At 35.9% G+C, this 26,807-nt stretch overlaps 1 protein-coding gene across 2 annotated transcripts in view; it reads left to right on the top strand.

The window, feature by feature from the left end:
- The window catches only part of LOC126973404 (uncharacterized), a 137,024-nt gene that overhangs the window by 22,402 nt on the left and 87,815 nt on the right, over positions 1-26,807 (top strand). For both annotated transcript variants that reach the window (XM_050820665.1, XM_050820664.1), the window contains exon 2: positions 10,481-10,858. In XM_050820665.1, the coding sequence (XP_050676622.1) occupies positions 10,488-10,858 (371 nt within the window). In that variant the 5' untranslated portion in view covers positions 10,481-10,487. The remainder of the gene's footprint in view (positions 1-10,480; positions 10,859-26,807) is intronic.

Raw genomic sequence — 26,807 nt, 5'->3', positions numbered from 1 at the left:
GCGTGCGTTGCAAAAACTATTGACAATAGAACAAAATGATGTACAGGCTATAATATAGGCAATATTTTATTACTTATAAAACTATCGCGTGAATTATACTTTATATGGCAAAACAACGTTTTCCGGGTCAGCTAGTTATATAATATTTCTATGAACCTACCATACCTAACCTAGATTGAGTTGTCTGTGGCACCAAAAATGCTTTTTTTTTCAACATTAAAACATAGTATACAATGGTGCTAAAATATTATAATAATGAGCTTATATGTTTTGCCAGCACTATTCCTAGCATGCAAATATTTAACTTAATACAATGAATATCAGAATTTCGTATCCATGAATTCCTAAACACTATAAAAATTATAAGCATTTAGCCAACTGTAGATCGAGTCTTTGTGCATCTAGGCCATAGAGTTTAGATTTTTTCAAAGACTCGACAAAAGTGGCTGTATAAATGACAGATAAAAGTAGTGGAGCAGAATATATAATTTTACATTATCAGTGGTACTACTACATATCATTCCCTACTCTGTGGTGTTATCATAATATAAATAATGTTAATTACTTAACTGTGGCAAAAATGCTACTCTTACAATAATTATTACCCATGCAAAGAGATTATCTTATCTACTGAAACGTCCGGGCAACTAGAGCGGCTTTTTTCTTTAGACAGTCAAACGTCCAGGCAACCAGAGTGGCCCAGTCGACTTGCGTATTTATTTTGTGTTATAATCTGTAGTATGAGTGAATTAGCTTGTCAAATACGATTTTTAAGACTCTATGGTAAGTAATTGTAATAGGCTTATCTTTAAATATCAAGTATCCGAGCAAAAATTAAAAGAAATAATTAATTGAAAATCGCTTTGCGGGGGGAATTGTCATTTGTTTATTTTTGTAGTGTCAAGTGTTTTGTTATTGTTTTGTTTATCATGTAAGTGTAATATTTTAATTACGTATTATATTTGTTTTATATATGAAATTAATCCTCATGATATCTAGTTTCCGATTTTATCTACAAATTACATATAAAATTCTTCTTACGACATTAAATCGACAAGTTTTAACAGTATGATCGATACTACTTTATCGATTTGGTTTAAATATCAAATTTTTATTGTTATCCAATTAATTAACAGTAAATCATTGCTTGTAATAGGGACAAAATATCATTAATATAATGTTTATAATATTCAACAATCTGGATGTATTGAGACAACCAAGTATTTCACGTTTTACTTGTGCATTCCGCAGATAAATTGTAGGTATATACTAAGAATGGGTTCTTTATTTTAGTTTAATGCAACAATCCCGTAAGTCGAAGTAATGACATATTAATATCAAAAAATAGGTTATATAGTCTATTTCAATAATAATCAAGTTTTATTAATGTGTGCGCTTATATTTTACATAAAAACTTAATATAATGAAAATGTTATCACATTTCTACCTATAATCTCGAGCTTTAACCTTTTATTTATATATAACTTGGGTTCAAAAACATAATTTATGATTTTACACGTAGATTTTCTATACTTTTAACTACGTGAATGTATTTTTTATATAGCCATAGGTGGAGTCGTTATGTAATTATATCGCTTTTAATAATGATGAATCTCGCGCTCGCCGTCGGATAATCTTAATCGCGTCATCGGACGTTTCGCTACCTGCCAGCTGTCATTAATCGGACGTTGCAATAGTACAAACAGTTGCAAATATCAACTTATCGCAGCTTACGAGTTTCATGTTATACTAGGGTTGCCATCCGTACTCTTTGATAGAGTATTCTATATAAAGGCATAAAAGGTATTCATTTTCTCAAAATTGATTCTTGAATTCTTTTTAATGTCATTTCTATTATACTAGACACTACTTCCGCTTGGGAAACAAATGGTGCTCTGAGAGGGAAGAAGCGGCGCAAGAAACTCTCTCTTATACTTATTTAGCTAACATATTTTTATACGCTTTATATTAGCTTCACTTGTATGTTTGTATGTATGTTTGTAACTGACTCCTTTAGACGCGATTTTGACCCAATTTTAACGGCCAGATTTCATTCAAACTTTGTAGATTTATTGAGGACTGATGACAATCACTGATTTGATAAGATTATTCAATTTGCCTTTCCATTATTCAATTTGCAAACTAAGATTTTCGTCAATTTATATCATTTTTATCTAATAATCTCTCTTAATAGTTCTAAGAATACGCTTTTATAGAAAATTTAACTAAAAAATAATGGTTTAAAAAACACGCTTCATATAAAATTCACCAAAAAAATTGTTTTTTTTTTTATAAATTTAATACAAAAAAGAGCGTGGGGTGCTTTACTTCTACACCCCACACTTATTTTACAATAATATATATATATATATATATATATATATAAATATATGTACACATATATATATATATATATATATATATCGCTCAGTCTTCTTGAAAAACCCAAAAATTCTCAGCGGCACTATAATAATTGCGCTCGTCACCTTGAGACGTAAGATGATAAGTCTTATTTGCCCAGTAATTTCACTAGCTACGGCGCTCTTCAGACCGAAGCACAGTTATGTTTACACATTACTGCATCATGGCAGAAATAGGCGCCGTTGTGGTACACATAAGCCGGCATCCTGTGCAAAGGAGCCTCCCACTGGTTATAGTCGACCTTAGAAATTAGTAATCGAATCGGCTCGTTTAGTAATCGAAATCTACATGTTGAGCTACTGACGCTTTTTAAAAATAATAATGTCAATATTATTGTTATAAAAATACGTTTTAATTTTTTTTAAATAAATATTGTTCTTTTTAAGCAATATTTCATTTTTAAAGTGATATCTCTATTTTATTAGATTAAGTACAAAAATTAAATTTGTAACCAAAATTCATGAACGATGCGGCACTCGAACCCGCGACCTCTCGGGTTCTACCCGAGCGCTCTTACCAACTGAACGAACCGTTCAAGTGGCTTAAAAATAAATTTCTTAATATGCAATTATTGGGGTTGAGTAAAGTAGATCCTGTAGATGGAGCCACAACCTGAGAGTTGAACAAGACATGCCAAGATTTATGAACCGTGCGTCACTCCAACGGTTGGCTCAGTTGTTAAGAGCGCTCAGACGGAGCGCGAGTAGTTGCGGGTTTGAGTCCCGCATCGTTCATAAATTTTGTTTACAAATTTAATTTGTATTAATACTCTTTCTGTTCAAACCGTACTGTTTAAATAAAATATATATAAATATCCTCGTAATAAGTCATACTAAACTTCTACACAAAGTTGACAACCCTGTGTAATTTTCTACCGTTTTGCAGATTTCTTTGTCAACATTAAAGGTATCACATTATACTTCTTACATTTCATCTACGTAATTAATAACGCTTGAAAATCAGTCGCTGCAAATCTTATAGCACCAATTCATATTATTTACTAGCTGACCCGACCGACGCTGTTCTGTAAAATAATGTTTTTTTATGAATTTGTCTGCTGTCGTAATGAAATTGTTTCACAGAAGAACTGTCAAACCGTGCGTCAATAAATTCATACATAGAAATTATGTATGGACACATCAAAGGAAAAATTTGTTGTTAATTCCGAGCATTTTCCTATTTATTCACCTTTTAAACTTTCTCCGGACTTCCACAAATAATTCAAGACCTAAATTTGCCAAATCGGTCCAGCCGTTCTCGAGTTTTAGCGAGACTAACGAACAGCAATTCATTTTTATATATATAGATTATAGCTCTACGGCCTTACAAATAAAATTGACATAAAGTTATAACTAATCACAAACCAAGAATATGTAAAATGTTTACAAATAGACATATTGCTTACGAATGGTTTGTTCGGACGTATAACGTTTCCCGCGTTTATTTGCAAGGCAGCTTGTCATTCGGAAAACTTCAGAGTTATCATTATATTGACAGTGTTGTCAACGATATTGTAAACATTTTGCATTTTCTTTGTTTATTATCAGTTATAACTTTTTAGCAAGGCCGAAAGAATTTTAAATTATTTATATAACGCTTATTAATGAAATTGTATTGAAGTTTATCGGATCGCATTATCAATGATCAAGTCATCTCCGATCAGCTTCATTATTTGGTGTTACGTAGAGATGTGGGTTGTCTCTGCATCTTCTACCGTATTTATCACGGGGAGTGCTCAGAGGAGCTGTTGAGCTTGACACCTGAAGCCGTATTCCACCATCAGACATTACATAAAAATGCTAAATTCCACCCGAATGATGTTGACTTCTGGCAAACACACATTTTGCGAGCAATTTCTTTCCTCGTACAGTCATTGTATGGAATCAATTACCGGGTGTAGTTTTCCTGAACCGATACGACTTAGGGACCTTCGAGATTAGATTATACTCCTATTTCAAAGGTCGGCTATGACTCCCTTGACCCCTGGTGTTAGGTTGGTATAGGTATTCACGGGCTACTTTCCGCAAGTCGACGTCTGCTATGCGCCTATTTTGCGTCATAGGGTTGGGTTGCTAATCTTGCCATCCCAACTCCTCAAGGAAGTTACTCAAACCTCTGATGTCACCCATGATTTCGGGGAGAGTCCTCGGTGACCCGAGGTGTTTGGCGCGGTATGTGGCCACACTACGGCACTCCAGGATGAGGTGTGTGGCCGTTTCTTCTGTCTCCATGCAAGCCCTGCACAGGGGACTGTCAGTAACACCTATATTAAACAGATGCTTGTTAAAGGGGCCGTGACCCGTTATTACATGAGTTACCTTACGTAATCTTGATCGTGTGAGTTTCACCAGCTTGCGAGAGAGCCTCTGATCTATGCATGGTAGAGCCTCTTTTGTCTGTCTGCATCCACTCATCTCCGTCCAGTATTTATTATGAAGACCCCTGGTGTTTCGGATTTCCATTACGTCTGCGTCTTGCACATTTCCCCCCTCTTGTATAAAAGAATTGTAGGTATCTTTCTGTGGCCTGTTAGTGTGAGTGTAAGTGAATATTTTTTGACATTTTTCTTTTCATAAATGAGATCAGTAGTCATTAGTCAAGTTATAATATAAAAACCGCAAATAGGACCGACCGCACACGAAGATCTCCTTATATTTTTTTATTTATGTAAGAGAGCACAAACGGGCGTACGGGTCACCTGGTGTTAAGTGATCACTGCCTCCCACATTCTCTTGCAATAACAGAGGAATAACAGAAGCATTGCCGGCCTTTAAGGCGACACTAAATGCCAGCGACCTTGAGCGATATGAGATCACGGCTGCCGGCCCGCCATCTATGTAACAAAGCCAATATATTCAAAATTCTTGGGTGGAAAACAGTTTATATGCTTACAATCCTCGTTATTCGCTACTAATCTGAATAAATGAACCTACACAAAAAAGTACAAGATATAAGAATAACTTTTCTGAGAGAAATACCAAAAAAATGCGTCACGCCATGCCAAAACACTTGTTTAACTTCAAAGAAAAGTGGTAGTTCAAAAAGGCTCGGCAGTGTTAACTATAACCAACAGCAAGCAATAGCAACCTACAAATAAAAAAGGATATGTGAAACAGGATTAAGTAGTGTTCATAGCTCGAAATGCTTTACTTTCACCACAAAACTTGTCTAAAACCACCATGTTTGCGTGTTTTCTGCTTACTCTTCGCCTTAAGAAAAGTGTACGTGCTTTTTTATAAGGTGCCCATGTCGTATTATCCTGGAAACACCACCCAAGGAAGCTCCACAGCTTGGTTGTACGTGGAAAGAAGTTTAAAGAAGTCATTGTAAGAATGACGCTAGCCATCTAAAACAGCTGGTATTTTAAGAGCGGCAAATGCTCTGCGGTTGATTTCATTAATGCTGGCGTGAATGTAATGAGTAATATTATATTCACCGAAATTACGTAGTAACACACGATAACAAATAAAATTCCTGGTATTGTCCGAATAACATAAAATTTTCCGTAAATGTTAGTTTTAATATTGTTGTAGTCAGAGACAGAAATAGAGTCATTTTGAGAGGGATTAAGGAAAACTGTATATAGCTATTTCTTATGCATTGACTTACGGCCGTTCCCAATATACTATCTAAAGATAATGATAAATTACTACCTCCTACTGTCAGTAATTAGCTGTCAATAATCTGAAGCTGTCCCAATATACCGGATAAGTCATTCTTATAGCCTTATATTGGGACGCGTGAATTGCAATTTCCATACAAACTTCTATCGCTGGTATGCTATACGTCGTCCCATTGACGGCGTGTACGCATAAGTTGAGTTACCGTCGATAAATTTATTGGGACAGAAAAGTTAACTCCTAAATGATTCAATATTGGGAACGACCGTTAGAATATACTGTGTGTGACCAATTTTGTTTCGCCAAATTGTGCGTTAGTGGTGTAAAGGTTTTTTGGTTACTTGGTTCTTGTCTGGTTATGCGCAGGCCACGTATAATCAATCTAATATATACAATTCTCGTGTCACGGCGTACGTCACTGAACTCCTCCGAAACGGCTCGACCGATTTTCGTGAATCTTAGCGTGCATATCGGCTAGGGTGGAGAATCGGAAAAACATCTATTATTCATCTCCCTAAATGTTAAGGGTAGTCCACTCCTAATTTAATTTTTTAATTTTTAGATAATTTTTTATGATACAACATTAAAAAATACATACAACTCTAAATTTTCACCCGTCTACGATCAATACCTATCTTTGTATCGAGATTTTAATATTATTCTATTCCATCCACAGTTGCAAGATGGCAATCGAATATAATGATTATTGTAGTATGATAAATTTTATGTACGATATATTTGGTAGGTCTGAGAATGGGTCGTCATCTATTTTTTATATCCCAAATTTATTTTTTACTTCTTTATATAGCAATACAACGTTTGCTGGGTCGGCTAGTTGTTTAATATTATATTAAGTTGACTAAGTTGGTATATGATTTAAGAGATGGGCTGGGAGTTTCTTTTCCCCATGCCAAATCCAACGTTTTCCGGCAAACTTGACCAGATCGCCGGTCCGTCTTGTGGAGGGCCTACCAACACTGCGTCTTCCGGTACCTGGTCGCAATTCGAGGACTTAACTGCCCAACGGCCATCTGTCCGTCGAACCATGTCCCCTGCCAACTCCTACTTCAGCTTCGCTATCATTTGGGCTATGTCGGTAACTTTGTTTCTCGTACAGATCTCCTCATTTCTGATTCGATCTCGCAGGGAAACTCCGAGCATAGCCCTCTCCATTGCCCTCTGAGCGACCATGAGCTTTCTCATAAGGCCCATAGCTAGCGACCACGTCTGCGTACCGTAAGTCATCACTGGCAACACACACGTTGGTTGAATTTATATCATTACCATCTTATTTAGATTTATATGGTAACAGTATAGAGTATAGACCAGCTCCAACTTGGCAGTGTCTTTTATGTATGCCTAACTGACTCTATGGCTCATATAGGAAAAGCATGTTATTGGTGTGCCTTGTAAAAAGGCTTTAGAGTTCAGTGCAGGTCTGTTTTACTGCAACCAATATAATCTATTGTGTTAGCCACTGTTAACTATGGTTCACTGCTAAGATTGATTATTTTCATGGATCTTGTTACCTGACATATCTGAAGTGCTTGAACACTTGGTCTTCCCAAGGAGATGCTACGTTTACGCATTAAAGACCACATTCAGAGAGGATGTGTAATGGTTTCATCTACATGCTCTGCAGTCTTTGAAGCCTAATATTGAGAGGTGTTTGTTTAATCTGCAGTGCCCCGTTAGTGTCCTGGTTAGAATGCGTAAGTTTTCCCTAATTGGTCCTAGTGCCTCATGGGCAGCCTTCTTGTTGAAGGCTTGGATTAGAGTGTTGGAATGGGTTAAACCCGGAGTGTTGCTCCATAGTGTATTACACTCTTGTAAACATGATGTGTCAAGGATTGGTTTAATAACACTCCTAGGGACACCCACGGACTAGTAAAAAAACAAAGGACTCCGCGCCGTTATATTAGCAAGTGAAGCACCTTTATGCTAGTGTGTGTGCGGTTACGAGGTATACCAGATACACAATTTTTTCTCCCTTAAGTAATCATATATGGCTACAAATACTTTTATAGTATTGTTTTTAAACTTTTACACAACGCACAACGGCATTTAAAAATATTTTATTGCGACGCAAACTGATCTGTCACAGACGATGGCAAATCTCATAATGGCAGCCGATCCGCTTGTATTAGTGTAAGTGTATGCGTGGGTCTATGTATTTACACGTTTACCGGCTTGTTTTGGTGCCTCACTGTTATGTAAGGTGACACGGAGTCCTTCTTATTTTACTCGTCCGTGGGGACACCATAGAAAGGTTCAGGGCCAATTAAATTGCTTTTAGCACCAATTTTGGCAAGCAATGAAAAATATAGCTTGTCATGGCATTTTGTAGAGATGTATAAAAAATTTCTTGAATACAACTAAGTTTTATAAATAAAACGCACTTTACATAATTATCTCATGTCTGTTTAATTTTTATTCTTGTTTCTCTTCATTAATATTCGAAATATTCTTACTTATAACATAATATATATTATGCACTTTCTTACTTTAATTAGTCTAATAATGATATAATCAATTTGAACCCGCGAAATTTGTCTATCACAAAACAAATGATAAAACAGTAGTGTAACTCAGCGGTCTCCTTGAAATTTATACCTTTATTAACCAGTGGGAGGCTCCTTTGCAGAGGATGCCGGCTAGATTATGGGTACCACAACGGCGCCTATTTCTGCCGTGAAGCAGTAATGTGTAAGCAGTACTGTGTTTCGGTCTGAAGGGCGCCGTAGCTAGTGAAATTACTGGGCAAATGAGACTTAACATCTTATGTCTCAAGGTGACGAGCGCAATTGTAGTGCTGCTCCGAAATTTTGAGTTTTTCAATAATCCTGAGCGGCACTGCATTGTAATGGGCAGGGCGTATCAATTACCATCAGCTGAACATCCTGTTCGTCTCGTCTCTTATTATCATAAAAAAAAAACCTAAGTCTGGGCGGAGCGCTAGGGTTGGTACATACAAGAAGATTGACGGCGCGGCGCAGCTTATTTAACTCGGCGTGGTACTCAATAGTTTTGTCTTCCCAAGATTACTTAGCGGTCGTGTAAGCCATGTGTATGTGTGCGTGCGTCGAGTCTGTCGCTCTAGTATGATGTTAGAGTACTACTCGTGGTGGCTGGATGATCTTGTTACCAGGAGGTCTGCTTGATGTGGTTTTTATTATTATTATTTCCTTTAAAGTTAAAGTTATTATATATTTTATTTTATGAAATGCTCACATAATGCCTCTATTTATTTACGGTATGTGTGGATTGATGCATCTACTATACTCAATTACTATTGTGTTTATAAGTATTAATTTACTTTCATTTTCTCTATTTGACTTACTCGTGTAAGCCTTTCAGCTTTTGACATTTGAGTATTTTTGTTGCGTCACTTTGCATATATTGTAATTGTAATGATTTGTAAAACAATTAAAATGTAAATCTTGACTTAAAAGAGTGGCAATGAGTTTCTTGCTATTTCTTCTCATTAGCTCAACTCTTTACGAAGTAGCGGTAAATTCAATAAGAAACATTTTTTTTGACAGTCATAAGTGTCATTTCCGTGACCTACATGAATAAAGTGTTTTTGAATTTGAATTTACTGTTCTATGTCTGTATATCTACTGTATTATGTCTCTATTCCTATTACTACTAAGCTGGGTGTCTCGTGATCCATGAATTTTGGTTTTTTAGGTCTATATTTGAGGACATTTTTTTTATGGAAGAGTAGTTATAGTAGAGTAGAAGAGTAGTAAAAAATCCCCACCATATGGATGTGTGGTGGTGGTCCTCCACAGTGCGGTTTTCAAGGAGCTTTCTTCCTCGTACCACGAAGCTGTGGAATGAGCTTCCTGGTATCAGCTCGATTCATTTGACCGCGTGCAACGCAGAGCAGCTCGAATTGTCGGGGACACAGTGCTCTGTGAACGGCTGGATCACTTGGCGTTGCGTAGAGACGTCGCTTCATTGTGTGTCTTCTACCGCATTTATCACGGAGAGTGTTCCGAAGAGCTGTTTAACCTGATTCCTGCCGCCGAATTCCACCTTCGACACGCCACAAGTTAGGATATCATCCCCACGATCTGGATGTGTGGCGGTCCTCCACAGTGCGGTTTTCAAGGAGCTTTCTTCCACGTACTACAAAGGTGTGGAATGAACTTCCTTGTGCGGTGTTTCTGGGACGATACGACATGGGTACCTTCAAAAAAAGCGCGTACACCTTCCTTAAAGGCCGGCAACGCTCCTGTGATCACTTTACAACAGGTGACTCATACGCTCGTTTGTTCTCCTATTCCACAAAAAAAATGTATAAATTAAATATGTTGCATAATTCAAAAATATTATTTAAAAAGTATGTGTGGTAAAGGTTGCTGATATAGGTAAACTAATGACTTTCTAAATTTTAAATTATTTAAATTAAACATATCTATATTTTGTTACAGATCAGCAATGGAACTGAAGACGCCTAAAGCGAAGAAAAAATCACCCATTGACAGAGTTATGTCGTGGAAGAAATTGTTTCGCGCGCCAATCCTTATTCTCCTTCTACTCGGCTCGACAACCTGTGACAATGACAGTGACAGCGATGACTTTGACATTGACACAAACGTTACGCATATACGTCATCATGCGTTTAGGAACGCGAGTGGCATGGACCATAGAGACCGGAAGTTGTTAAGTGACATTAAGTATTTGAGACGTCATCTGAACAGAGAGATTGTTAATTTCGTGGTGCGCGATGTGCTTGTTGATGGTGAAATCGAAAATAGAATACATTTTAATGGTGTTACGGCGAAAGAGACATCTGTTGGCGAAAACGGGTAAGCTTTTATGTATAGTGTTTTATTATTTCGATGTACGCCTACGTTTCACAGGTCACATTTGTCATCTATTGGGGCACATTTGTATCTTTTGTTATAATCGCACTGAATGTTCTGCAGTCGCTGAATGATGAATGAATGATTAATATATCAAATGCGCCTTTATTTATATTTTCAAGGATTATCTTAAATGTTGTCGAACAATGTAGATAATAATAAACATTCATCAAAAAGGAATAAACAAGTAAACAGGTTGTTTATTTAAAAGCAAGTAAATTCATATTCGACCTTAGCTTGCGTGCCATTAGGTCTAAATTCCCTTACGCTGGTTCTATTACAATATTATATGCCGAATTTCTTGTCTAGATGTGTCGCGACAAAAAAACATCTGTAGAACTCTTCACGTCTTGATTACACTTTCGTATAGTTTTCATATATATATATATATATATATATATATATACACAAACTAGCCTTTGCCTACGGCTTCGCCCGCGTGAAGAAAGAAAAGGAACTGATATAAATATTAAGCCATTTCTTTCAATTCGACTGGTTTGTAAGTATCTAGTATTTTTTTTTACATGGACTCGCCGACAGTGACTAGGAATGTATAAATTTGAATTACTACTAATAATAAGGCAAATGTAATTCCTTTGAGGTTTTCGGGATAAAATGTAGCGTATGTCGTAATCCAAAGTATAAATGCATATTTAAGCCATCACTTTTTCAACTTTCAGTTCGGTTCAGCCCTTTTTCTGTGAAAGAGAAAAAAAAGTGCATTTATAATATTAGTATAATATAATATTGATACATTTTTACACTAATTATCTTACCCTCAAACTAAGCATAGCCTGTGTTATGTGTTGCAAGACAACGATTTATTTAATACGTACTTAAATATACAAAAATACATATAAACATCCATGACTCGGAAACAAACATCCATATTCATCATATAAATGGTACCACTTACTCTATACATATGTATCATAATTCTTTCCTAAACGCGACTTAACTTCGTTAAAAATCGAACTATTTAATAATGCTTGTTCTTTTAAAAATCTAAAACAGGATCAAACACTTGAACTGAACGTGAGGTGTATGTCTGTCAACACGCTTGCACAAATCGTTTAAACAATTGTACGCTTTACTGGTACGAGTATTAATAGAATGTGTGTTCAGAGTTTTAGTAATTAAATTTTTTTATGGAATAGGAGGACAAACGAGCGTACGGGTCACCTGGTGTTAAGTGATCACCGCCGCCCACATTCTCTTGCAACACCAGAGGAATCACAGGAGCGTTGCCGGCCTTTAAGGAAGGAGTATGTGCTTTTTTTGAAGCCTAAGGGCTCATTCCACAGCTTTGTAGTAAGTGTAAGAAAGCTCCTTGAAAACCGCACTGTGGAGGACCGGCACACATCCAGATGGTGGGGATGATATCCTAACTTGTGGCGTGTCGTGCGAAGGTGGAATTCGGCGGCAGGAATCAGGTTAAGCAGCTCTTTGAATTGTCAATTGAATTTATTCGAATAACCATAAACATATTTTAGATAGACTGTATTTAATTGAACTGACAAACGTTATTTTGCCTTATAAAGTAAATTACCCAGCGTACGAATTGTCATATTATGTAATAAAATGTCATTGACTGAATTATTTGTATTGCGGACCGTACTGTATTCGCTCTTACGATTAAGCTCGAATTGTCGGGGATCCAGTGCTCTGTGAACGGCTGGATCACTTGGCGTTGCGTAGGGTCGTCGCTTCATTGTGTGTCTTCTCCCGCATTTATCACGGGAAGTGTTCCTAAGAACTGTTTCACCTAATTCCTGCCGCCGAATTTCACCTTAACACGATCGTACAAAATAGGATATAATCACCACCACCTGGATGTGTGGCGTTCCTCCACAGAGGAGGAGCTTTCTTCCACGTACTAAAAAGCTGTGGAATGAGCTTCCTTGTGCGGTGTTTTCGGGACGATTCCGCCCGACGACGAAATGTGGGTACACCTTCATTAAAGGCTGGCAACGCTCCTGTGATTCCTCTAATGTTTGTAATGTGGAAGGCGGTGATCACTTAACACCAGATGACCCGTACGCTCGTTTGTCCTTGTCCTCCTTTTCCATAAAAAAGAAGTGTACTGAGTTTTTTGGCACCTGTCCACTCTGGACTAATTACACTAAAACTCCCACGACAGCATTATAGTTGAGTACAATAATATCTTCCGGTATCTCATGGGATTATTATTATTATTATTTTTATATAATACATTACTATTATTAAACATTACAATGTAGTACCGCTCAGGATTCTTAAAAACCCAAAAATTTTGAGTGGCATTACAATTGCGCTCGTCACATTGAGACATAAGATGTTAAGTCTCATTTGCCCAGTTATTTCACTAGCTACGGCGCCCTTCGGAGCGAAACACAATAATGCTTACACATTACTGCTTCACGGCAGAAACAGGCGCCGTTGTGGTACCCATAATCTAGCCGGCATCCTGTGGAAAGGAGCCACTGGTAAACGATATCGATATAGCCATATAGAGTTAACAGCGCTGTTCAGAGAAACTGGATTGCATATTTCCTGGCTAGATTTGTCAGGTGTTCGCATTGTTGGAAATGTGGCAGATATATTAATTATTAGTTTAATTTTTATAAGGTGATTGACTTTAGCCACATAGCTATTACTATACAGGGTGTCCCAAACTTATGGGACATGAAGGGAAAGTACCTTAAATATCGTAGATAGGGTATTTTACTGAAAGAAGATTTTATGTTATTTTTAAAAGTTAGTAATTCTGCATTCAAAGATTTTTTTTAGATATCGCTACTTTTCGAACGTCGTCGTCGGCAATAAATAACATTCTTGAAAATTTACTTAAACATTTTACGTTGTTCCTTTCTTTTAAAATACTATGTTACTTAAGAAGAGTTATTAGTTTTTGGCCATTCTTTTGATTGGCCTTATAAAAGTAGGGGTGTTTTTTTTACATCTATGTCGGTTCCGATTGCCAGACGAGGCAAGTAACTTTTAGAAAATCTTTGAATGCAGAATTACTAACTTTTAAAAATAACATTAGGTCTTCTTTCAGTAAAATACCCAATCTACGATATTTAAGGTACTTTCCCTTCATAGCCCATAACTTAGGGACACCCTGTATAGTAAATTATTATTATTAGAAATTGATTAATCTTAGATTAAGGATTGGTTTCCAACTAGATACCCCACTACCTGAGAACAATAGCTCTTTTATTACGGCAACTATTACATGCTTGTGTGCGTGGCATCTTAACACTCAATGGCATCTTTCAAATTTTGCAACATACACTTCGTGTTATTTTACATTGAAATTAATAAAATACAAAATACTTACTGATAATATGTGATCACAGTATTTTTTTGTCTTGTAGTATTCAAAGTTTTACTACACAACCCGGCATTTTAGTTTCAATTAAAAGCAAAGTTTAACAGAACATGTGGCACACAACGTCACACATTCTTCGAGACAGGCTCGAGTACGCCCACTTGAGCGTAGTATTAGTTGCCGCACTTTGCGACTACGCCGGCAGTTGGAGCGCAGCGGAGACCAATCCTTAATCTAAGCCTCTAGATTGTTTTACAGCCGTTTTCAATAACCTATCTATCCTTTGTTTAACTTACTAGCGGTAGACAAATCTATACTTTTACGTTTACTAACATTTCAATAACTTTTCGACAGATAGCATTAGACTATCGGCCGTTTTCAATAACGTATCTCTAGTTATGGATACATTGCTATCACCGTTTAATGACGAGATCTTATCAATCCATAGTTATGTCATGTTATATAGCTATGTCGATAGGTTATTGAAAAGTAAGTAAGCGTAAAAGGATAGATTTGTCTACCACTAGTAAGTTAAACTAAGGATAGATAGGTTATTGAATACGGCCGTAAAACTATATTGGACATAATTATAGATAGATAAGATCTTGTCATTAAACGGTGATAGCAATATATCCGTAACTCTCTAGTTAACAACGTATCTCTATACGTTATTGAAAATGGCCGTTAATAGCTTTTAGTTACATTTACTGAAATCATAGTATTTTCTTTCATTAACGCGAGTGTTACACATTTAAATAAAACACTTTTAAAGGATTAAAACGCGTGTAATTGTGACGGTTTTACATTATTTTTACTAAAATCATCCTAACTGCAAGCATTCTTCTGCTACACGTAACATAATACGCATATCTGACAGAAATGGCGTCGATCTAAACAAACACTCCAACTTTTTTTCTTCGTTGTTTACAGCCAGTACAGCAACACTGCTACCATTATCATGAAGTCAGCCGATTTCACCTAAATATCTCAGTTTTCGTAATTAAGCCGCGTAAGCGTGTACCCAAATATATAGTTTACATATAATTATGCTTGCACAATACCGGTTACTGAGGCACTGAATGAGACGTCTTAGGGCTGCCACGCGTAGCATTCTAACTAAATTATTTCACTGAATTTTTATGTTTGTTCCGAGTCATGGATGTTTAAATGTATTTATGTATGTTAATATGAATTTATGTATGTTTAAGTAAGTATATTGTATTAAATATATAATTGTCTCGTAACCCATAACACAGGCTATAGATGCTTAACTTATGGCAAGATGATTTGTGTAAAAAGTGTGTCAATATTATTATATCTTTAACACACCGAGGCATTATTGTGAAATAAATGCATTGGCTGGTTTTTTTTCATATAAACAGTGTGTCTGTACATCGTAAAAGTGAAGAGTTGCAGTTGGAATGAAATATATAAAAAAATTGTGATGTATGTTATTTTTAGTAGTTTTAGAATAAAAATTCAATGCAGTCCGTTTTTCAATCAAACATATCAATCTAATTATCTTTATTAATCGCATTTAAATAATAAAAAAAAAACAAATTCAGAAATGTATTTCGCAGCACCAGCTGATAGCATTTTAAAAGTTTTACAAGTAACATTGGCCCTTATTACGTAGGTACTATACGTTACATTACATTGCTTGCTGAAAAAGTCTACAATTTTTTTTTCTGCAACTCCAGAACTTAACACTATTCGTAAATTAGTTATCAGCAATATAGTTAGCCAGTTACGAGTGTGATAGGTTACTTTGCCCTGTTAGTTATAATATAGGTAATATATTTTATCTACACCCATGCTTTAAATCCTCTATTAAAGATTCTGAAACAGTTAGCTTATTGCCAACATTAAAACACTCAATGTTCTAATAACCATTACATCATCCAAAAGAGTGTTGTAATGTTGTACTGAATTTCATAACAACACTCCTATTTTTTTTTTCATTCCCTTCATGCTCAAAGAGTTTCAACAGACAGCCACATTCTTATTGCTCGATGCGTGGCATCTGTATGAATTTCAAAAAAAGAACATTTTCGTTTACGCGCGTTCCACACTACCAGAACGTCGCGCGCCGTAAAAAAAAAGTAGGTTATTCGAATTCCCGCCATTTTTCTTCGATATTTTTATTGTTTTGTTTACAAAAAATGAGCGATTAATTTCCAAAATACATAATATTCAAGTGAATTTTAATTATTGCAGTATACAAAATGTGAATTACTCCTAAAATAAATAATTATTTCATTAATACTTAGTTTATTTGTATATAATCAGCAATAGATGATATTAGGTTACTACTAGGACTGGTGTTTTAATGTTAGCAGTAAGCTAACTGTTTCAGAATCTTTTAGAGGATTCATATTTTGGGTGTAGATAAAGTCTTGTATGCAACTGTTGATAATTAGGTATTAAAACACTCATGCGATACTATTATCACATTCGTGTTTTAATACCCCTTATTACACAACAGTTGCGTAAATAACTATTAATTTCAGATTAGTTTATTTTATTTTATTATATAATTACTTAGCTTAGATTTAGATTTTTGTTATACTTAGTTGTATCAAATTAAAACACTTATTATTTGTTTCTAACTATCCGTTAAACAATTCTCAATTGATTATTGCATACTTGCTTCATAGCTTTTTTTTTCACCGGTTAAAGTTTTTAACTCACCTTTAGATTTGTAATAATGTATCGATAAGCGAAATTAGCATGTAGTGTTTAAATGATTTTGCATACCCTGTAGGTTTGCATACCATGGTTATAATTAGATCTCTAATGATGTTATTTAAATACAAGATATTTAAGGATTTATTATTTCATATGTAATATGACGACCCATAGCCTAATAGTTAGTGGCCCTGACTACTAAGCTAGAGGTCCCGGGTTCGAATCCCGGTAGGTGCAATAATTTATATGATGAATATGGATGTTTGTATCCGAGTCATGGATGTTTATATGTATTTATGTATGTTGAACTAAGTATATTCTATTAAATATATCGTTATCTTGTATCCATAGTACAGGCTATGCCTAGTTTGGGGCAAGATAATATGTGTAAAAGTGTGTCAATAATATCTATATTTATCTATAATATAATTTCGATACCAGATGAGTTGCAGTTTACTCGATAGAAAAAATATCTAAACATATACATAAATAATAAAGTAATCCCTTATTATGGGGTAAATAGATATATTTACGCCATACAAAGGGATTACACACATACCTCTTTATGTCACACAATAATTTTATCATACATTATACATACTTCAGCGTGAACGGTCATTAGATTTTAAATAATTCAAAGTTCATGAGCGATGTGGGACTCGAACCCGAGCCTATTGGGTACGGTCCGACAGCTGTTATCAACTGAACCAACGTTCCGAGTGACGTATCGATCGAAATTTTTGGTGTGTCTTGTTGAACTCTCAGGTTGTGGCTCCATCTACAGGATCTACTTTACAGTTGATAACCTGCTCAACCCTAATAATTGCATTTTTTTTTATATTAACTGGCTCCGTCGACTAAATGTCGACGATTCGGCCAACGTCAAGGTGGAGAGATTTTTTATTTTAATTTGGCTGATTGAAGTATATAAAGAGCTGATTAAAAAGGAAATGATCGGTTGATATAGCTGTGGTTTTTTTTGTGAACTGAAGAATGGGCAACAAGAGTTAGTACGGTTAGTTATAAACACCCATAATATTAACTACCTTGTTAGTATCTAAGTTTAAGGGAGAAATGTGTGAATGTAAGTGGGAATATGTGCCTAATAGAAGCGTAGAAAGTATGGAGGATAGCAATTACAATTTAATATTATTGCGGGAAATAAATTTGTAAAGATACTTTATGAAAGGGGAATGGCATAAAGTAATATTGCATATTAGATAATTGACATAATATATCACTCTTGCAAATCTAGACAGTTTATTTTTAAGTGATATCCCTATCTTCTGGGATTAAATATAAATTCATGGACGATGCGGGACTCGAAGTCTCGGGTTCCAATTGAGCCAACCGTTGGAGTGACGCATCGACGGAAATTTTGGTATTTCTTATTCAACTCTCAGGTTGTGGCCATGCTAGTTGTATTTGACAAACGCTTTTTATTAATCGGAGGCCTCTTTCCATAGGATACTGGCTAGATAGCACAGGTTACAGCGATGCCTTTTTTGGCCCAAAGTAGCAATATGCAAGCATTATTATGTGACGGTTTGAAGGACGAGGCATCTAATGAAATTACCGGGCTTCTTCACACGGGCGCTTTCTGCAACTCGACGTCATATGCGCCTATTTTGTGTGCAAGGGTGGTAGAGGCTATTCCAACCAGCCAAGCTCCTCTATGAAGTCACCCAACTTCTTAATGTCTCGGATGACTTCCCGAAGAGCGCCTGGGGACACCAGGTGCTTCGCCCTGTAGTTTGCCACCTCTCTGCATTCCAGCAGAACGTGAGCGGCTGTTTCCTCTGCCCCCAGGCAACCTCTGCATAGAGGGCTGTCCGTGACACCTATATTAAAAAGATGCCAAAGGGGGCAAAAATTACGGGGCTTATAAGAACATCTTATGTCACAAAATGACTACCGTAGTTACAATGCCACTCAGAATTTATTTATTTAAGAATTTTCATATATTTCAAAAACGCTAAGCTGCACCACATTACTTGTCTCATAAATTTTTAGGTACCTACATTACATTTTTTTATACAATTTTATACGAACTAATTCAGCTTTAGTAATAAACGAAGTTGCAAAGTACTATCGACAAAATTGAATCGTAACCCACCCTACTGCCACATAAATTAACTAAGTAACTGTTATCATATTATTAGACACTGACACTCCCCCAATTGTCAATTTTTTGTGCAAATATAAACCTGACGTCTTATGATTTTACAAGAATTTTCAGCATATTGGGTCTTGGATCAATTTTGTCGCTGGTACAAGAATACTAACGCAATTTTCGAAATGGTGAAGTATAAAGATATATTAAAATTAAGAGGGTGACAGCCCTATTTGTCGTTGGTCGAAGTATGCAGTGTCGTGTTGGCAACAGGTCACCGCATGAGTTATTTTTAATCTGTCAATTGTCGCCTTCTACGCGTGCATTGCAGTTCTACACATGTTGGTAAATATAATATCCGCCAATGCTGCTGTCACAGGAGGCCAAACTTATCAAATTTTATTTTATTATTATTAAAATGTCTCCCTGTATCTCATCTGTATCCAAAAATAAGGCCATATCTAATAATTTTGTAAGTAGAAGGTTACTTTGAAACCGCCGTAAATGATCCGAAAACCTTCATCTTTGGATGGATCAAAAGTATATTAACATGTAAATATACTTTCTATTTACATGATAATATGTATATTCATACTAGCTGACCCAGCAAACGTTGTATTGTCGATGTTAAAATCGCGATACAAAAGTAACTGTTGATCGTAGATGGGTGAAAATTTAAAGTTGTATGTATTTTTTAATGCTGACTCATAATCAAAGAAATAAAAAAACATGTCAAAAATATTAAACAAAAAATTTTCGTGAGATCGAGATGGGATGAAAAATAGTTGTTGTCCGATTCTCAGACCTATCCAATATGCACTCAAAATTTCATGAGAATCGGTCAAGCCATTTCGGAGAGTTCAAAGCTTAACACCATGACACGAGAATTTTATATATTAGATGTAAAACAAATATTATAAGACTAGAGCGTCATCAGTGTAAATGAAATCTAACTGGGCATCAATGTACCTCGTACTAGGATGAAGTGTCAACTAGATTTGCCTTTCGCGTACGAGACAAACTTTTCTATAATCCGGGCAAATTAAAAAGGAGTAAAACCACCATGGACGAGCTTGGCCGTTCTTCCGTTCTCAATTTTTATCAATATAGTAATTATTATTTTATTTTATTATTAAGAAAGACCAACAGTCTTAAATCAAAAATAATAATAAATTATAATTTAAAAGACCAAATACATATATGAGTTCTGTCTCTAGTTAGTGCTAACACGCAAAATAGAAAGTGAGGCATACATATTATTTAGTATTATAATGATAATAATTAATTTACATATTATTTCTAATATTGTGCAAGACTATATGCTGCTGCATAATTTTATCAATCTTTTGACAAAGGTAGTAATAAATAAAAGCTTATAATAATAGTTTTTTTTTTATGGAATAGGACGACAAACGAGCGTACGGGTCAATTATTGTTAAGTGATCACCGCCGCCCACAATCTCTTGCAACACCAGAGGAATCACAGGAGCATTGCCGGCCTTTAAGGAAGGTGTACGCGCTTTTTTTGAAGGTACCCATGTCGTATCGTCCCGGAAACACCGCACAAGGAAGCTCATTCCAGAGCTTTGTAGTACGTGGAAGAAAGCTCCTTGAAAACCGCACTGTGGAGGACCGCCACACATCCAGATGGTGAGGATGATATCCTAACTTGTGGCGTGTCGTGCGAAGGTGGAATTCGGCGGCAGGAATCAGGTTAAACAGCTCTTCGGAACACTCTCCGTGATAAATGCGGTAGAAGACACACAATGAAGCGACGTCTCTACGCAACGCCAAGTGATCCAGCCGTTCACAGAGCACTGTGTCCCCGACAATTCGAGCTGCTCTGCGTTGCACGCGGTCAAATGAATCGAGCTGATACTGGGGTGCACCAGACCAGAGATGACAGCAATACTCCATGTGTGGCCGGACCTGCGCTTTGTAGAGCGCTAGTATGTGGGCCGGCTTGAAGTATTGCCGTGCTCTATTAATGACGCCCAGTTTCTTTGAAGCCAATTTGGCTTTGCCTATAGCTAATATAATATAACGTATCACCATGTTTCTGTTTCTTAACATCATTTATATGAAACACTCAATTACTACTTAACTGTCAACCACGCAAAATTAATTACGATCACACAAGAAGGTCGCGAGTTAAGGTTTAAAACAGAAACTCTGCTGAAAAAGACACAAATATTGTTTCCGTCCTTTTCATTCTTAACAGTTTATGTATGTTGCGATCTCGTTCATGCACTTACTATTACTTGTTTGTCACATCCAGGTGTATACTTCATCCTTCATTTCGTTAAGACTTCTCTCTCGTCCAGACAGCTTATATAAACTATATAATACCACATAACTGTTCTATTAATATGTGCAGTTGTTCAAATCAATCAAATGATTATTTGCGAAGCTTCAGTTTGCCACGTATCCAAAAAAGATTAAGTTAAGGTGACACTAAATGCCAGCGACCTTGAGCGATATGAGATAACGGCTGCCGGCCCGCCATCTATGTAACAAAACCAATATTTTCAAAATTCTTGGGTGGAAAACAGTTTATATGCTTACAATCCTCGTTATTCACTACTAATCTGAATAAATGAACCTACACAAAAAAGTACAAGCTATAAGAATAACTTTTCAGAGAGAAGTACCAAAGAAATGCGTCACGCCATGCCAAAAAACTTGTTTAACTTCAAAGAAAAGTGGTAGTTCAAAAAGGCTCGGCAGAGTTAACTGTAACAAACAGAAAGCATTAGCAACCTACAAATTAGACTTAAGTATATATATAACAGGATTAAGTAGTGTTCATAGCTCGAAATGCTATACATTCACCACAAAACTTGTCTAAAAACACAATGGTAGTGTGTTTTCTGCTTACTCTTCGTCTTAAACGATATATTATTATAGAAAACGTGCACCACAGTAACTGCTCAAATTAACGGGAACCAAGTACCCACACGATCAATTGGCGTTGCGTAGAGAAGTCATTTCGTTGTGTCTTCTGCAACATTTCAGAGTATGCCAAAGAAATGTTTAACCTAATGAAGGCTTAGAACCGTTTTTAATTTAAAGTTTATTAATTATTAGCTGACCCGACAGACTTAAAATTGCCTGGAATTCGTCCATAATAATCCAAAACATCAAGAATTATTTCGTAAAAAATGCTCCCTGTTGTTATAACGAAATTGTTTCACACCGGAACTGTCAAACCTAGCGTCACTAAATTCTCTCATAGAAAATATGTCCATACAAAACAAATATTGGAAATAAAAATAATTATGGGACCAAAATCGAAATAAAAACTATCCTATCTCTCAAGTTGGACCAAACTGCACTCCATGAAGTAATCCCTAATAAAATCCATTCATTAGTTTAGGAGTCCATCGCGGACAAACAACGTGTCACCTAATTTATATAATATAATAAGATTTAAAACGTTTTGTTTCGATTAAATAACCTATTATTTCGTTAGTCGTTAATGTTATGAGTTTTCTTATAACCGGTTCAAATTATACCACAGAAGAAATAGTACGATAATCTAAACCGTTGATGCATATTTTGTGCAGTTTAATTAAGCAAATTTTGTGTAAATATCATGGAAATTGAAACTGTGCATTGATACATGACTCGGCTATCGAAAATCGTAGTCGTCGCTCGGTAAATCTTCCTCTAGTGTGAAGTGAAATTAATATACCTAACTAATGGTTACCAAGGCGTCAGGCATCGCAAATATGTCTGTCTCAGTGAGTCTTTCATCTTTGTGCTATTTGGTGTCGAGACACTTGGTCCGTGGTGCCGAGGCGCGAAGAATGTACAAAGTACTATCTACGCGCCACAATAGGGCTTCTGGTAACCCAAGCACTGCCAGCTATTTCGCTTAACCGATCAGCCTAGCTATCCAATGCGGAAATGCTGCCAGTATTCTTGTTACACTTCCACGTAATGATAGTTTTAATTTTATGTAATCAAAAGATTTTAAATAAAGTTATAAGAATTGTTTTGTTTGAATAAATACATACCAATAATAGATTCAGAAAGTCGATGACTCTTGTCATGATGATCTCATGGGACTCCTCTTGGTATAGGGGTAACCAAGGCGTCAGGGTTCTACAGTGACTGTACTGACAAGGGAATCTACATAGTTTTGTATTCCAAATAGTTTCTAGTTCTATTTCTGCGGCCACATTATCGCGATAAGGCGTTCCTTTATATACATATATAAAAATGTTTTTTATTTTATTTATTTAGGTACAATTTTAAGAAAACTTACAGTAACAAATATATAACAAATTTCTCAAATAAATTTTGAAGGCCAATTAGAAGAGTCCACGCTTACCAATTTGTCTCTTTATCTTTGGTTTTGCTATGCTAAAAAGTATGACCTTAATACTAATGTTTTGTAAATAAAAGTTTACTTCCGATAAGAGTTGAGCCGCGGCAACTATTTATGTCAAAATTTAACAGATAATTGCGGAACAATTAAACATTTATGTATCTGACCCAAGACCGTGGCCTGTTCGAAGGCCATTGAAAAAATTTGCATGAAATTGTATATACAAAGGTAATTAATTATACGATTGCCAAAATATCATATAATCTATTTAGTAATCGTATTTTTTCGGGTATTGATATCATATTTAAAATTGAAGGAACCACATCAATGCCGATGTGGCGTTCAGGTAGATTCTCTTGGGCGTCACGGGCTATCCTGCCTAAAATCGACAGGCCGTATCAGTCAGCCAGCATTAATGAAGTCATTCGCAGGGTATTTGTCGCTCATAATATACCAGCCGTTTTAGAGCCAAATGGTATTACCCGCTGCATTGGCAAGTGTCCTGATGGAATGACCCTGGTGGCTTGGTCACGGAGAAGGGCGCTGATGTGAGACGCGACTTGCGACGACACTCTGGCTCCTTCTCATGTCCAAGTTACATCAGATGGTATTTGGGCTGCTGCTTCGACTGCTGAAGACAAAAAGCGTCGCAAATATGTTTGTCTCAGTGAGTCTTTCATCTTTGTGCTATTTGATGTCGAGACAATTTGCCCGTGGAGCCCAGGGGCGCGAAGAATGTACAAAGTATAAGAATAAGAAGGTCCGCTAACTTTAAACAGCCGCTAAGGAGTGTTTTTTCTCATTCTGACTTAGATCAATAGAAGAAGACAGAGTGAGAATTAGCAATGATTTAAGTTAGCAGACTATTATGAATAAGGGGGTAACTCGTTATGCCTACTACTCGGTTTAGTTGAGTTAGTAAGTCTTTTTCGGGTGTTGTATATTATTACTTTTACAACATGTTCCCAGAAAATGTAACAAAACGAATGTGTTACGCAATTCCATAACATATACTATAACATATTATAACATAAATAACTTTCTTAGTAAATAAAATGCATTAAAACTTGGATAATTGTTACTGCATTTAATCACAATTTATCCAATCAACAGACGGCTGGATTAGATATAGGTATAAAACGCGTTATAGTCCTACCAAAGAAAAATATATGAAAGAGAAAATTTATTGAAGTAGGCGTTACTTTGCGAAAATCCATAATTATACAAATGATTTGAGTTTTCTTTAGTGTTGATTCCGCTAATATTTGTCTTTAAACAATTCGACACGTGTTTCGCCTCTACACGAGGCATCCTCAGGACGTGTTGTCTCGCCAAAATCTGGCACGAGACAAATATTGGCGGAATTAACACTAATGATAACTCAAATCATTTGTATAACTTTCTTAGTGATAACACACTTTGGGAAAGAAGCGATCGCCCTCAGGCTATTTAATTAATATTAGTTGAGTTGAGTTTTTTGCGCTCGTTCTTCTCACGTCTGACGCATACTTTGAAAAGGTTGTTGATTTTGACGTTCAATATGTGATTTGAATGGGTCCTTTAAAAGGCACAAAAAGCATTTATTTTCTCAATATTGATTCCTTTAGAATTCTTTTTGATGTCATTTCTAACACTACCACCGCTTCGGAAACAAATGGCGCTCTAAGAGAGTAACGGCGCATGAAAGCCTCCCAGCATTCTTTTTTCGCTCTTTTTAATAAAAATATACAATATTGTACTGCCATTGTTATTGCTGTAAAATAATCATAATATAGTCCCAGGCTGTCCGATCGCTTAGATATTCAGCTGTGGAGTAATAGGATTTACGACAGAGACATTTTTTTATAAAACATTTAAATTTATTTATAGATAATGAATGAACAGCGACTGGGACTTAATTATAAAAGTATATACATTTTCCCTTAAAGCTATTATGTATCTTATGATAAGAATTATATTAAGGATCGGTCTCCGCTGCGCTCTAACTAGACACCGCAGGCATATTCGCAACGATGTGTGACGTTGACGTGCCACATGTTCTGTTAAACTTTGCTAATAATTGAAACTAAAATGGCGGGTTACTTAGTAAAACTTTGTAAAAATAAAACTACAAGAAATAAGAAAGACACTGGGATCACATATCACCAGTAAGTAATTTGTATTTTATACAAATTATTTAAGTTCTCTTTAGTATTAGTTCCGCCAATATTTGTTTTCAAAACAATTGGACACGTGTTTCGCCTCTACACGAGGCATCCTCAGGACGTGTTGTCTCGCCAAAATCTGGCACGAGACTCAAGTTTGAAGTGTGTCGAGACAACACGTCCTGAGGATGCCCCGTGTAGAGGCGAAACACGTGTCCAATTGTTTTGAAAACAAATATTGGCGGAATTAACACTAAAGAGAACTTAAATCATTTGTATAATTATGGATTTCCGCAAAGTACCGCTTAATTCAATAAATTTTGTATTTTATGAATTTCAATGTAAAATAACATGTAGCGTGTGTTAAAAGATTCGAAAGATACCATTAAGTGTAAGAATGTAATGCACACAAGCATCTAATAGTTGCCGTAATAAATAAGCTTTTGTTCTTAGGTAATGCGGTATCTAGTTGGAGCGCAGCGAAGACCAATCCTTAATCTAAGGATAATGACCTTAAATGAAACATGACAGACGAATGTACGCCTTCCATTCGGTTAGGCACCTCGGGTACAGAACCTTTTAAAAGGAACCACAAGGCATAACTAGTATTCAAATCAAATCAAATCAAAATCAGTTTATTCACTTAGGTCACGGAAATGACACTTATGAATGTCAAAAAAAATTTTTTTTTTATTGAATCTACCGCTACTTCGTAAAGGGTTGAGCTAATGAGAAGAAGTAGCAAGAAACTCATTGCCACTCTTTTATATCAAGATCAATCTCGTTTATATTAACTTATAAATATAAATCGCCAAACAACTATGTAAGTTTTTACTTAAATGCAACCGACCTTCTTGATATTCACGTAAAAGTGAACTATCTCTTGTAAAGGTGAAATTATTGAATGGCGAAACACAAGGCCGGAGTCAGCTGGTTTGAGAGCAAGGTGCAGCCCTTGCAATAGGGCTGTCACGTTCATACATTTTAAATTTAAATAAAATGCATTAAAACTTAAATAATTGTTACTGCATTTAATCACTATTTATCCAATCAACTGACGGCTGGATATATACATGTTCAATATCACGTATAGATATAAAAGAAAAGCATATGAAAGAGAATTTGTCTTTAGTCAAGGAATTTGATTCGCGTTTCGCCTTAAGCCTAAATTGCTGATGACAATTGATAATACTAAGGGCTATCTTTACTTGCAATGCTAAACGAATACAAACTTTAAGATATTTCCATAATTCAAGAAATTAGTCAGCGAAAACGTACGCGAATCAAATTCCTTAACTGTA

This window comes from Leptidea sinapis, chromosome 29, assembly GCF_905404315.1.
Source record: "Leptidea sinapis chromosome 29, ilLepSina1.1, whole genome shotgun sequence".
Classification (NCBI taxonomy): Eukaryota; Metazoa; Arthropoda; class Insecta; order Lepidoptera; family Pieridae; genus Leptidea; species Leptidea sinapis.
This window is presented reverse-complemented; position numbering and strand designations above follow the sequence as displayed.